General features: G+C 16.6%; 3 protein-coding genes across 3 annotated transcripts in view; 1 reads left to right on the plus strand and 2 right to left on the minus strand.

Annotated features, from left to right (window-relative positions):
• The window catches only part of LOC122504010 (protein numb), a 147306-nt gene that overhangs the window by 66863 nt on the left and 66328 nt on the right, over positions 1 to 14115 (plus strand). The window lies entirely within an intron of this gene.
• LOC122504018 lies at positions 697 to 4479 on the minus strand. The gene is made up of 4 exons (XM_043614839.1): positions 4376 to 4479; positions 3830 to 4045; positions 1293 to 1571; positions 697 to 956 (listed from the first exon to the last, which is right to left on the minus strand). The coding sequence occupies exons 1-4, from the start codon at positions 4415 to 4417 to the stop codon at positions 765 to 767; spliced, it is 729 nt and encodes a 242-aa protein (XP_043470774.1). The 5' UTR covers positions 4418 to 4479; the 3' UTR covers positions 697 to 764.
• LOC122503929 overlaps positions 9160 to 14115 on the minus strand; it is a 30650-nt gene continuing 25694 nt past the window's right edge. Inside the window, exon 4 of the mRNA XM_043614701.1 lies at positions 9160 to 9165. Within this exon, the coding sequence (XP_043470636.1) occupies positions 9160 to 9165 (6 nt within the window). The remainder of the gene's footprint in view (positions 9166 to 14115) is intronic.

The raw sequence follows: 14115 nt of genomic DNA on the forward strand, positions 1-14115 counted from the left end.
TATTAATTAACAACTTAATTATTTGTAAATTAATAATAAAAACAAATTTAACAAATTAAAAATTTGTAAATTAGTTAATAAATTGTTAGTTAATTTGTAATTAATCAATTATTAATTAGCTAATTTTAATTAAAAATGACATTGTTAATTTTGTAATAAAATTTTGTAAATAATTATAGTTAATAATTAATTAACTAAGTAGCTAATAATTAATTAGTTAATTAATAATAATTAACTAATTAGCTTATAACTTATTAACTAATTAGCTAATAATTAATTAGTTAATTGGCTAATAATTAATTAACTAATTGGCTAATAATTAATTAACTAATTGGCTAATAATTAATTAACTAATTGGCTAATAATTAATTAACTAATTGGCTAATAATTAATTACCTAATTGGCTAATAATTAATTAACTAATTAGCTAATAATTAATAAAACTAATGTTAATTAACAATGTTAATTGTTGTAATTAATGAAAAAAAAAATAGTTTAACATTGGTATTTCTTTACAGCATGGAAAATGGTAAATGGAAAAATTCTGAGTGAATTAATTTGAACAAATACGTAATTAATATTAACAATAGTTTATTTATTTACAATAAATAAGAGTTACATAAGATTAGATTTTTGAAATTTTTGTTTATAATTAATTGATAAATAATTAGATTTATTAAAAATTGAATTTTGTATATAAATAATTAATTAATTAATCTTTTTTAAATAAGTTTACTTTTAATATTTACATGAATTTCTATTTTCTATTTATTCTGTTCGTTGATACAGTTTTGCATATCCTTAACAATTTGACTATTTTCAAAGTCAATTAATTCTTGAGTCCTACATTCTGGTAATTTACTAGAAATTTCATAAATTACATCGTCTATGTGGATAATTTTTAAATGTCCTTTGTTTAGTTTACTCAACAAGAAATCCATTGACTTCTTACGAACCTTAAAAAGGTAGAAAAAATATTTTTAAATTATATTTTTAAACAAATAAAAAATTAAAAAAAAAAAAAAAAAAAAAAAAATTAATTTATAATTTAATATTATAAATATAATATTAAAAAAAAATTTTATTATTTTCAATTTTATTTCTTTTTATATATAAAAATACTCTAATTAATAATATTTTAATGAATTAATTTAATAAACAAATATAAATTTACTGATTTTTATTAAAAATAATATTTTTATAAATAAACAAATATATAAAATAAATAAAAATAGCAAATAATTCTTTAATATAAAAATAATTGTAAAGAAAAATAATTATTTTTTACTTACATCATCAATGCAAGCTAATTGTTCGTCATATTTACAGCCTGGATGTTTAGTGCAATCTTCAGCTTTAGTTTTAAATTCATTATATTCTGTTAACAGAGCTCTTGCTTGTACTGTCACATTTTGAATGTATTCCTCAACTTCATTGAGTTTTGATAATAAACAAGAACGTGTGTTTTCCATTATTGGCCAACTCGTGGTTTCAAACGCAACTAATTCATTGAAACATTCAGTTTTATTTGTTATAATATTCTTCAATCCCAGTTTTAGTTCTTCATTCGACTGTTTAGAAATAAAAGAAAAAATTATAATTAAAGAAAACATTCTATTTTTTCAACTAAAATGAACTTGGAGAAAAAATAGAATTAGATTCAAATATTGAAATTAGAAATAAAATTAAAAATTGAATTAGAAATGAAATTAGAATCAAAAATTATTTTTCATATTTTTGGATCAGAATTAGAAATAGGAATAAGAGTAAGAATTATTTTATTTACTTTAATTTAAATTAAAACTAAAATAACAACTAGAATTGAATTTATAGTTAGAATTAAAATAAGAAATTAGAATAAGATTTCGAACTGGAATTTCATGTAGAATTAGAAAAGGAATTAGAATTAGAATAAAATTTTGAACTAGAATTTGATGTAGATTTAGAAAAAGAATTAGAATTAGATTTCGAACTAGAATTAGAATTCAAAATAGAATAAAAATTGAATTTCAAATTAGAATCAGATTTGAAATTAAAATTAATGTTAATTAATACTAATTTGAATTGAATTTAGAATTAGAATTAGAATTAGAATTACAATTACAATTAAAATATAAATAATTAGAAGAAGAATCAGATTTGGAATAAAAATTAATGTTAATTATTACTAATTTGAATAAGATTTAGAATTAGAATAAAAATTAAAATTGGATTTAGCATTAGAATTATAATTAAAATTAGAAAATGAATTAAAATTTGAATTAGATTTTGTATTAGAATTAGAAATATAATTATTCCTCAAATTTATTAGAAGTAAAATTAGAATTAGAATTAGAATTAGAATAAGATTTGGAATTAGAAGTAGTGTTAATTATTAATAATTTTAATTAGGTTTAGAATTTGAATTGGAATTAGAATTAAAATTCGATGTCGAATTAGAATTAGAATTAGAATTAGAATAAGATTTGGAATTAGAAGTAGTGTTAATTATTAATAATTTTAATTAGGTTTAGAATTCGAATTGGAATTAGAATTAAAATTCGATTTCGAATTAGAATTAGATTTAAAATTAGAAACAAAATTTGATTTCGAATTTGAATCAGATTTGGAATTAGAATTAATGTTAATTATCAATAATTTAAATTGGATTTAGAATTAAAATTAGAATTAGAATTAGAATAATTACAAATAGAATTACAATTAAAATGAAAATCAGATTTAGAATTAGAATTAGAATTTAAATTTGATTTTGAATTAGAAAATGGCTTAAAATTTAGAATTAGATTTTGAATTAGAATTGAAAATAAAATTATTCCTCAAATTTATTAGAAGTGGAGTTACAATTAGAACTAGAATCAGATTTGGAATTAGAATTTTAGTGTTAATTATTACTAATTTTAATTCGATTTATTTATTTATTTATTCATTTAGAATTAGAATTAGAATAAAATTTTGAACTAGAATTTGATGTAGAATTAGAAAAAGAATTAGAATTGGAATCAGAATTAGAAACAAAATTGGATTTCGAATTAGAATTAAATTTTGAATTAGAATAAATGTTAATTACTACTAATTTAAATTAAATTTAGAATTAGAATTAGGATTAGAATCAGATTTGGAATTAGAATTAGTGTTAATTATTACTAATTATATGGATTTAGAATTAGAATTAGAATTAGAATAAAATTTCGAACTAGAATTTGATGTAGATTTAAAAAAAGAATTAGAATTAGATTTCGAACTAGAATTATAATTAGAAACAATATTGAATTTCGAATTAGAATCAGATTTGGAATTAGAATGAATGTTAATTACTGCTAATTTGAATTGAATTTAGAATTAGAATTAGAATAAAAATTAGAATTGGATTTAGCATTAGAATTAGAATTAGAATTAGAATTAGAATTAGAATAAGAATTAGAATTAGAATTAGAATTAGAATTAGAATTAGAATTAGAATTAGAATTAGAATTAGAATTAGAATTAGAATTAGACTTAGAATTAGAATTAGAATTAGAATTAGAATTAGAATTAGAATTAGAATTAGAATTAGAAATATAATTATTCCTTAAATTTATTATTACATTTAAAATAAAAATCAGATTTATAATTAGAATTAGAATTAGAATTTAAATTTGATTTAGAATTAGAAAATGACTTAACATTTAGAATTAGATTTCTAATTAGAATTGGATTTTAAATTAGAATTTGAATTAGAATTAGAATTAGAATAAAAGCTTCTAATTGAATTTTAAATTTTGTTTTTTTTCAATTAAAAAAAAATATGTCAATTTGAATAAAAAAATTCTAACAATAAAATTAAACGTACCTTTTGATCATTAGAAAAATAAATATCATACATTGAATTCCTCATACTTTCCACTTTCACTCTAATATCAGCCTGAGCTTTAGCGGTATTTCTCGGTATATGATTAATTTCATCGTTAATACCTTTTTTATAGCAATCAACAAATGTTATTAACTGATTTTTGGCATCTTTTACTTCGTCTTCGGTTGTATTTTGTTGACTGCTGACACTATTAACCTTAAAAAACAGAAATTAATAAATAAATTTATTCAATAAATTCATGCAATAAAAATTCATGTTTAATAAATAATTAAATATTAATTTGTTAAATAATTAAATTAATACAAATTGTTTAAGAAATGAATATATAAATTGATAAATAATTAAATATTTATTAAATTAATAATAGTTGTTAAATAACTATAAATAAATTGTTAAATAAATGAATAAAAATTGAGTATTAATTAAATAGTTATTTTAAAATTTATTTTTAGTTATTTTAAAATTTTTTTTATAAATTTATTTTTAAATTTAATTTGTAAAAATAAAAATTTTTCTTATACTTACAGCCAAGAAAAAAATGGGTAATACAAAGTAGAAAAACTTCATTTTTCTTTCTTTTTTTTCTTCTCTTAATTTCTTACTGTTTCACTATTGATGGAGACAATTTTTGAAACTGATGGAAAATCATTTTTTTTCCTCAACTTATATATTCGAAACTGACATTGTTGGAATCAATTGAAATCCATTGGTAAATAAAAATGCACCATACACGAATTTATGATCTAATTTAGGGTCCTACCTTTGTTTAAACTTGATATAATTTAGAGATAGATTTTAATATTTATTTCATTATTTTATTATTCTCAAATATTATAATTTAGGTCAAGTGATGAGAATTTCGATTTTTCTCTTTTATCAATTTGGAGAAAATCAAAAAATTTTCTACTTCACTGCAATAAAAAAAAAATAAATCATTTCTTTATTTTTTAAATGGAAAATTGTTATTTTTTTTTAATAAAATATTTTATTAACAAAAATTATTTAAAAAATTTTTGTTTATAAAATTATTAAAAAATTCATAAGTTTAGGAAAAAAGAGTGAAAACGGTTAAATTCTTTTTTTATATTTAAATCCTAATGTTAAGTAAATAATTAAATAATGGTTAAAAATTATTTAATTTAAAAAATATATAAACAAAACAGAAAATAATAATAAAAATGTTAACAATAGATCAATTAAATTATTATTAATCATTAATTAACATTATTAAAAATTAATTTTACTAATATTAATTAATATTAATTTATTTATAAAATTTGAAATTGTTATAAAATTAAACAGTAATTTTTATAGAACTAAAAATAGATTGTTAAGTAAATAAATTAATACAAATTGTTAAATAAATAAATTAATTACAAAATTGATAAATAATTAAATAACAATTGTTTAAATAAATAAATAAATAAAAATGTTTATTTATAAAATTTGAAATTGTTAAAAAATTAAATAGTAATTTTTAACTAAAAATAAAATGTTACAATAATTAAATTAATACCAATTGTTAAATAAATGAATTAATACAATTTGTCAAATATATAAATATAATAATTAATATTAATTTATTTATAAACAATAATTACAATTATGTTATAATAATGACTCATAATTATAATATTTATTATTTTAATATTAATTATTTTATTAATTAACATTTATTAACAATTACGAAACATTTATCTTACTTACAATTAGTTAGTATTTATTATTAATAAAAATGTTATGAAAATTAAAAAAAACTAAAAAACAAACAATAATTAATAATTCAATGAATTATTATAATTAATTATTAAATAAATAATAAATTATAGATTAAAATGAAAAAATTTTAAAAATTAACTAAAATGCATATCGGGACATCTATCCGATTATTAACTGAGTCCGGCTTTTGCTTAACTTAAAAAATAATTTCATTGACAAAAAATATAAATTTTTTTTTTTTTTTTTTTTTTTTTATTTACAATAAATAAAACAGTTTACATATATATTTAAACTAAAAAAAATCTTTATATAACAAACTATTTTTTTCTACATAATCTGCTTTTTTTCTTCTTCAATGCATTTTAGAATTTTCATTAATTCATTTGGATAATTATTCTTGAAGATTTGATAATTTTTAATTGCTTGGCAATTGAATAGATTTTTTCGAAATTTTTCATAATTTTTCTTCATATTTTTTCTCTCCTTTGGTAAATTAATAGCATTTTTGTTTCTCGATCTTCGTAAAGATTTTAATGACTGCAAAAAAAAAAAAAAAATATATCGGAAATTCATTAAATGAAAATTAAGTTTTGAAACAATTAGAAAAAAAAAATTATTATATTTATTTAATTTAAAAATTAATTTTTTTTCTAATTGAACAAAGTAAATTATTTTTTTATAATGCAATAAATTAAATCTATGAATAAATAAATACCTGCATAAAAAAATATATATAAAATAAATTTAATAAATAAATAATTCTTCACATTTAAATAAATTAAATAAACGATTATTTTTAATAAATAAATTAAAATAATTAAAATTTGTTTTGTCAAATTAATTGTTTATTTGTTAATTTATTTATATACTTTAATTATTATTTATTATAAATAAATTTAATGAGTAAATATATTTAGTAAATTAATCATTATTTCTGCTAAACAAATCAAACAAATTTTTATTAACAAAAAATTAACTAAATAAATAAACTATTATTAACAAAAAAAATAAATAAAGAAAATAAAACTAACATTTTTTTAAATAAAAATTTATAATTCGTTTGTAAATAATTTTTAAAAAAGTTACTATTAAACTATTGCAATAGAAAAGTATATTTTTTTAAAATTAATGTTTAATATAAATAAATAAAAGTTATAGTTACTTTTTTACTGCAATAATAAGCTTTGATGGCCTCTTTTTTTGTTCTTGTTTGTTTAACACAATCTTTCGAGTCATTCTTCAATATTGACATATTTTTGAAAAACTCGTTAAAATTTGTTTTCATTTTTTCAAGATTAATATTAAAATTTTCAACCCCTCTTGTAAAACAGTTAGTAATGTCCAAAAGAATATTTATACTCTCTTGATGTACCTCTTGTGCTATTTGAAAGCATTTTGTCAAATTAAGATAAATATTTTCCTTCAAATTTTTGTGCAATTCATTATTAACCTGTTTCAATTAAAAATATTAGAAAATTTTTATTGTAATTATCAATAAAATAATATTAATAATGTATATAAATAAATACACGAAAAAAATTGTTTTACAAAAAAATTGTTTTTACTAAATGAAGAAAAAAAATAAACAAATAAATTTTTGTTATTAACAACAATTGTTTAAACAATTTTACATACAACCAACCAACATAATTTTACATTGACAACTTTTACAAATATTTTCCACAAATTAATAAAAATGAAAAAAATTTTTTTTTTAAATGACAATTATCTTATTTGTTTAAACAATTACATTTAAATAAATTTAAAAAAAGGATTTTACATTTGAATAATAAAATCAGATAATCGAATAATTGTAAACTTGTTAAGTTATTTTTACTAAAATTATTGACTTTACTTTTGTTATTAACAATAATTGTTTAAACAATTTTATAAACAAATATGTTTTACACACAAAATAATTTTTCATAGAAAACTCGAGAAAAATTTTAGGAATAATTTCCACAATTTAATAGGAATTGAAAATTTTTTTTAAATTAACAATTTTTGTATTTGTTTATACAATTATAATTATTATTAAACAAATTAAAAAAATTAATTTACTTTTGAATAATTAAATCTATTATTCGAATAATTGCCAATTTATTAAGTTAGTTTCACTTGGAATAATTCTTTCCAATTTTAGGGTCTAAATAAAATTTATTAGATATCATTTATTTATAACAATTTTATAAACAAATAAATTTAATAAAAAAAATTCCACATCTACTAACTAATGATCTATACAAAATCTTTAGAATTTTATCCTTGGAATCAACTAAAAATGAAATTTTTCAAAAAATTTAATTATGTAAATTTTTTTTAAACAATTATTTTTGTTAAACAAAGTAAAAAATAAAAATTTACGAGAATTTTTTTATTTTTCTTTAAGAATCCAGAAAGTTTATTTTACTTCAAACATCTGTACTTTAAATTGAAGTAAATGTTAAAAACTTATTTGTTTATAACAATTTAATAAACAAATGGATTTTATAAACAAACTTTTACGTTTAGTAAGAAAAGAACTGTATATAATTGTGAGAAATATTTTTAGTAAAATCGAATAAATCGAAATTAATAACAAATTGGTTAATTCTGTAGAATTGTTTAAACAATTATTATTGTTAAATACAATGAAAAATTAAATTATATAAGACTTATTTTTTTTGTCTTAAAAACTCAGTAAATATATTTCATTTAATACTTAATAAGTTAATTAATAAATTAATTAATAGATAAATTAATAAACAAATTGATTTATTAAATAAATAAATAAATGATTAAATCAGATAATTATTGATAGAATTCTATTTTCTCTAAGAATAAACTAAAAACAAGAATTTTAAAAAATGAAGTTTATTTTCTTCCTTTACTTTTGTTATTAACAATAATTGTTTAAACAATTTTATAAACAAATCATTTCTACCAAAAAATAATTTTCCATAGAATTTTTTTTTCATAGAATTTTTCACAAAGAAATCAGATTTAAAAAATTTTTAATAATGAAATTTTTGTAAAAATTTGTTTAAACAATTATTGTTTAACAAATTGAAAAACAGGATTTTGCTTTTTAATAATGAAATGCGTTAATCGAATAATTGCAAATTAATTAATTCAGTTTAGAATAATTGTGTACAATTTTAGGGTCAAAATAAAAATTATTAGTTAATATTTGTTTATAACAATTTTATAAACAAATAGATTTAGTAAAAAAACTTTCACATCTGGTTAATAATGATTTATTCAAAATATTTAGATTTTTTCCATAGAATCAGTTGAAGTTGAAGTTCTTAAAAAATTTTTAATTTCATCAAATTTGTTTAAACAATTATTATTGTTAGATAAATTAATAAATATACATTTACGAGAAGTTTTTTATTTTTATTTTGCATTAACTATTCAGTAAGTTTATTTTACTTGAAATACGTCTATTTTAAATTGAAATATTTGACAAAACCTTCAATTGTTTATAACAATTTAATAAACAAATTAATTTTATTAGCAAATTTTTACGTACATTTAATCGAACAGTACAAAAGTGTGAAAAATTTGTTTTGTAGAATCGAGTAAAATCGAAATTAATAACAAGTTGGTTAATTCTGTAAAATTGTTTAAACAATTATTATTGTTAAACAAAATAAAAAATTATGAGAGTTATTTTATTTTCATTGTGCATTAAAAATTAAGTAAATATACTTATTTCACTTGTTACATAATAAATTAATTAATAAATGAATTAATGAATAAATTAATAAATAAATTAATAAATAAATTGATAAATAAATTGTTAAATAAATAAATCAATCAATCAATAAATAAATTAACAAACATTATTGAATATTAAATTAATTAATTACCTTTTTTCGATTGTCAATTATTTCTTGGTGAATAGATGAGACAACATTTCGAAATTCGTCTTTTAATTTTCTTATATCTTCAAAATGTTCTTTCGAATATATTTTTATTTTTTCTTCAAATTCCTCACTATAATTTTTAGTTTCGTCTTGAAATTCATTTTCTACATTCTCGATTTTATCCAATTTTCTTTCATAATATCCTTTACTTTCGATAATATTAATTACCTATTAAAATTTATTTCCTTCTCCTTATTATATCGACAAACTTATCGAAAAATAAATTTTATAACATTTATACAATTTAATGTTTAATTAAAACGTTTTTATTGTTAATTAATTATTGATTAAGAAGAATGATTAATTATTGATAATGAATGACAATAATAATAATTTTACTATAATTTAAACAATTTAATAGTTAATTAAAATTTTTTATTATTTATATTGTTATAAATAATTATTAATTAAGGATTATTAATAATTATTATTTATTATTGATAATGAATATATTTTGAAAATAATTTTTAACTAATAAATAATTTTGCTAACTGTTAATTAATTAATTGTTGAAGGTGTTTCAATTGTTTATTTAACAAAAATATTTAAATTGTTTATAAAACAAAAAATAATACCACTGTTTATTAATGAAAAAAATATATTTTAACTCCTAATTAATTATTAAACAAAACTATTTAAATTCTTACGTTGTTAAAAAAAATGTTTAAATTGTTAATTAATTAGTTTATAAAATTGATAAATTATTAACAACAAATTTGTCAATTTGTTATTAATTGCTTAATTAATCAAATTAACAAGATAATAAATTATTAATTATTGAATTAAATATTCTGCTAAATTCTAATTTGTTAATTTGTCAGTTATTGAGAATTAAAATTTAACGATTATTAAAAATTGAAATTATTATTATTATATTTAAAAAAATTTTATTTATATGTAAAATTAAAATAATTTATTTCATTATTGTAAATTTTTAAATAATTGTTCACTTATTTGTTTACTCACTGCGATTATATTATAAAATAAAAACCAAATATTCGAATAAAGCATTTTTTTATCATCAAGATTCTCTTGCAATGAATACTAATTAATAACTAAATGAGATTTTTTATTTTTTATTTTTCTTCCTTTTTTTTTGTTTATCTATTGTGAAAAGAAATTGGAGCAACGAAATAGCTGAAATAGTCAAATAAACGCTAAATGATTTACAGCATTTTGATTCCATCATTAAGTTGAATATTTTAGGAAAATAAATTTCTTTTCTCTATTATTAAATTTCAAGAGAAATGCAGACACGATTTAAACTTAAAAAAATCATAAATTTATCGAAAAAAAGCAAAAAGATTTTTATTTTTTAATTTTTCTTTAAAAATGTTTCATAAAAAATGTTTAAACAATTTGTAAACAAAATTAAAAATTTTCAAAAAATACCAATTTTTATTGATTCTACGGGGAAAATTATGAAAATTTTGTACAGTTCATTTTTTTACAAAGCTTGAAAATTTGTTTATAAAATTCATTTGTTTATTAAATTGTTATAAACAATTAAAGGTTTTGTCAGTTATTTCAATTTAAAACTAGACGTATTTCAAGTAAAATAAACTTACTGGATTCTTAAAGCAAAATAAATAAAAAATTCTCGTAAATGTTCATTTATTAATTTATCTAACAATAATAATTGTTTAAACAAATTTTACCAAAGTAAACATTTTTTAAAAACTTCAACTTAAACTGATTCTACGGAAAAAATTCTGAATATTTTGTATAGATGATTATTTACCGGATGTGAAAGTTTTTGTACTAAATTCATTTGTTTATAAAATTGTTGTAAACAAATATTAACTAATAATTTTTCATTTTGAACCTGAAATTGTAAATAATTATTCCAAACTAAATTAATAAGTTTGCAATTATTCGATTAACGCATTTCATTATTAAAAAGCGAAATCCTTTTTTTTAATTTGTTAAACAATAATTGTTTAAACAAATTAAAAAAAAAATTTCATTATTAAAAATTTTTTAAATCTGATTTCTTTGTGAGAATTATTTCTAAAAACATTCTATGAAAAATTATTTTTTGGTTGAAATGATTTGTTTATAAAATTGTTTAAACAATTATTGTTAATAACAAAAGTAAAGGAAGAAAATAAACTTCATTTTTTAAAATTCTTGTTTTTAGTTTATTCTTAGAGAAAATAGAATTCTATCAATAATTATCTGATTTAATCATTTATTTATTTATTTAATAAATCAATTTGTTTATTAATTTATCTCTTAATTTATTTATTAATTAACTTATTAAGTATTAAATGAAATATATTTACTGAGCTTTTAAGGCAGAATAAAAATAAAATAACTGATAATTTTTTATTTTCAATTTTGTTTAACAATAATAATTGTTTAAACAATTTTACAGAATTACCCAATTTTAATATTTTTAATTTTATTCGATTTTACAAAAAATATTTCTTACAATTAGGTACAGTTCTTTTCTTACTAAACGTAAAAGTTTGTTTATAAAATTCATTTATTTATTAAATTGTTATAAACAAATAAGTTTTTAACTCCAATTTGAATTACCAATTTTCTCCAATTTTCTCCAATTTGAAGTAAAGGTGTTCGAAGTAAAATAAAATTTCTGCATTCTTAAAGAAAAATAAAAATATTCTCGTAAATTTTTATTTTTCAATTTGTTTAACAAAAATAATTGTTTAAAAAAATTTACCTAATTAAATTTTTTTTAAATTTCATTTTTAGTTGATTCCAAAGATAAAATCCTGAAGATTTTGTACAGATAATTAGTTAGTAGATGTGGAATTTTTTTTATTAAATTTATTTGTTTATAAAATTGTTATAAATAAATGATATATAATAAATTTTATTTAGACCCTAAAATTGTAAAGAATTATTCCAAGTGAAACTAACTTATTTTTGCAATTATTCGATTAATAGATTTAATTATTCAAAAGTAAATTAATTTTTTTTAATTTGTTTAATAATAATTATAATTGTTTAAACAAATACAAAAATTGTTAATTTAAAAAAATTTTTCAATTTCGATTAAATTGTGGGAATTATTCCTAAAATTTTTCTCGAGTTTTCTATGAAAAATTATTTTGTGTGTAAAACATATTTGTTGATAAAATTGTTTAAACAATTATTGTTAATAACAAAAGTAAAGAAGGTAAAAAATTTTTTTTTCAAAGTTTATAGTTTATTCTTTGAAAAAATAGAGTGATTTATTATTTAATGATTTATTTATTTATTTATCAATTTCTTTATTTAACTATTCATTTGTTTATTTATTTATTTATTTACATATTTATATAAACATTCCAATGAGACAAAAATGGGTAAAAATAAATAATTGTGGAATTTAATAAAGAAATAATAAAATTGTTTAATAAGAAATGAATAATTTATTTATAATAAATTTTTAATAATTAAATGAACTTTTTGAAATTTGTAAAAATGAATAAAAAGTGACTAAAAAAGTATAAAAAAAAGAAAAGTAAATTCAATGATATTAATGATTTTCAAAGCGAATCAAAATGAAGAAAATACTTCAATGAAAGACGGGTTGCTGTACTATTAGGGTTAATAAATAAAACGATATTTTTTTCCTAATCAAAAATTTAATAAACACACCCTCGTTACAAATTACTTTTGAAAGAAATAAAAAATAGTGACATAATTAATATAAATATTTTAAATTATTTATTAATTTTCACTTTTTTTACAGAAAAATTTATTACCAACTAACTAATTAGAAACATTTTCTACATTCTCACAACAAGGAAAGGAACCATCTCTTATTGCTTTTTTTCGATAGGAATATCAATAGATTTGCTACAATTAGAAAATTTTCCAATTAAAGATGAAAAATATTGATCTTCAAAACAATCATTACACTTCTGAAATTTTTCAATTATATACGAACTTTGAAGTGTTTTTTTATTAGTACCAAGAGACAAATTTTGAAAGTCAAATAATTTCAATTTCGTCAAATTCCTTGATATCTGAAAAGAGTAAAAAAATATTATTTATTTAAATAATATCAATATAGATGATCGAAAATAAATAATTAAGTAATTTTATTAATTCATTTCATTAATTAGTAACTGAAGTTGTCAATTTTTTTAAATAAAAATATTTTAATATAAACATACTAATTAATTTATAAATATTTACTCACTATTTAGTAATTAGTTAGTAAGCAAGTGATAATTAGTTAATAACTAATTAATATTATATATTTACTAAGTTAATAACTAATTATAGTTATTAGTTAATAAATAAGAAGTAAATAATTATCAATTAGCTAATAATTAAGTATTAATTAGTTAATAATTAGTTAATAATTAGTTAGTAATTAGTTAATAATTAGTTAGTAATTAGTTAATAATTAGTTAGTAATTAGTTAATAATTAGTTAGTAATTAGTTAATAATTAAGTAGCAACTAATTAGTAATTAGTTAGTAATTAAGTTGCAACTAATAAGTAATTAGTTAATAATTAAGTTGCAACTAATTAGTAATTAGTTAATAATTAAGTAGTAACGGATTACTTACTAGTTATTTAAACAATTCAATTTGCTTATTTAATCAGTTATATCACAAATAATAACTAATGATAATTGAACTAATAATTTTTTAAATTAATTGACAAACTAGT

This window comes from Leptopilina heterotoma, unplaced genomic scaffold (assembly GCF_015476425.1).
Source record: "Leptopilina heterotoma isolate Lh14 unplaced genomic scaffold, ASM1547642v1 Lhet_275, whole genome shotgun sequence".
NCBI lineage: Eukaryota > Metazoa > Arthropoda > Insecta > Hymenoptera > Figitidae > Leptopilina > Leptopilina heterotoma.

Bases quoted from the DNA above. Each gene is read 5' to 3' on its own strand.
- LOC122504018 (XM_043614839.1), bottom strand. From the start codon at position 4,417: ATGAAGTTTTTCTACTTTGTATTACCCATTTTTTTCTTGGCT. The intron at 1,572-3,829 runs GTACGTTTAATT...ATTTCTAAACAG, and splicing joins ATTTTTCTAATGATCAAAAG to TCGAATGAAGAACTAAAACT. The intron at 957-1,292 runs GTAAGTAAAAAA...TACCTTTTTAAG, and splicing joins AATTAGCTTGCATTGATGAT to GTTCGTAAGAAGTCAATGGA.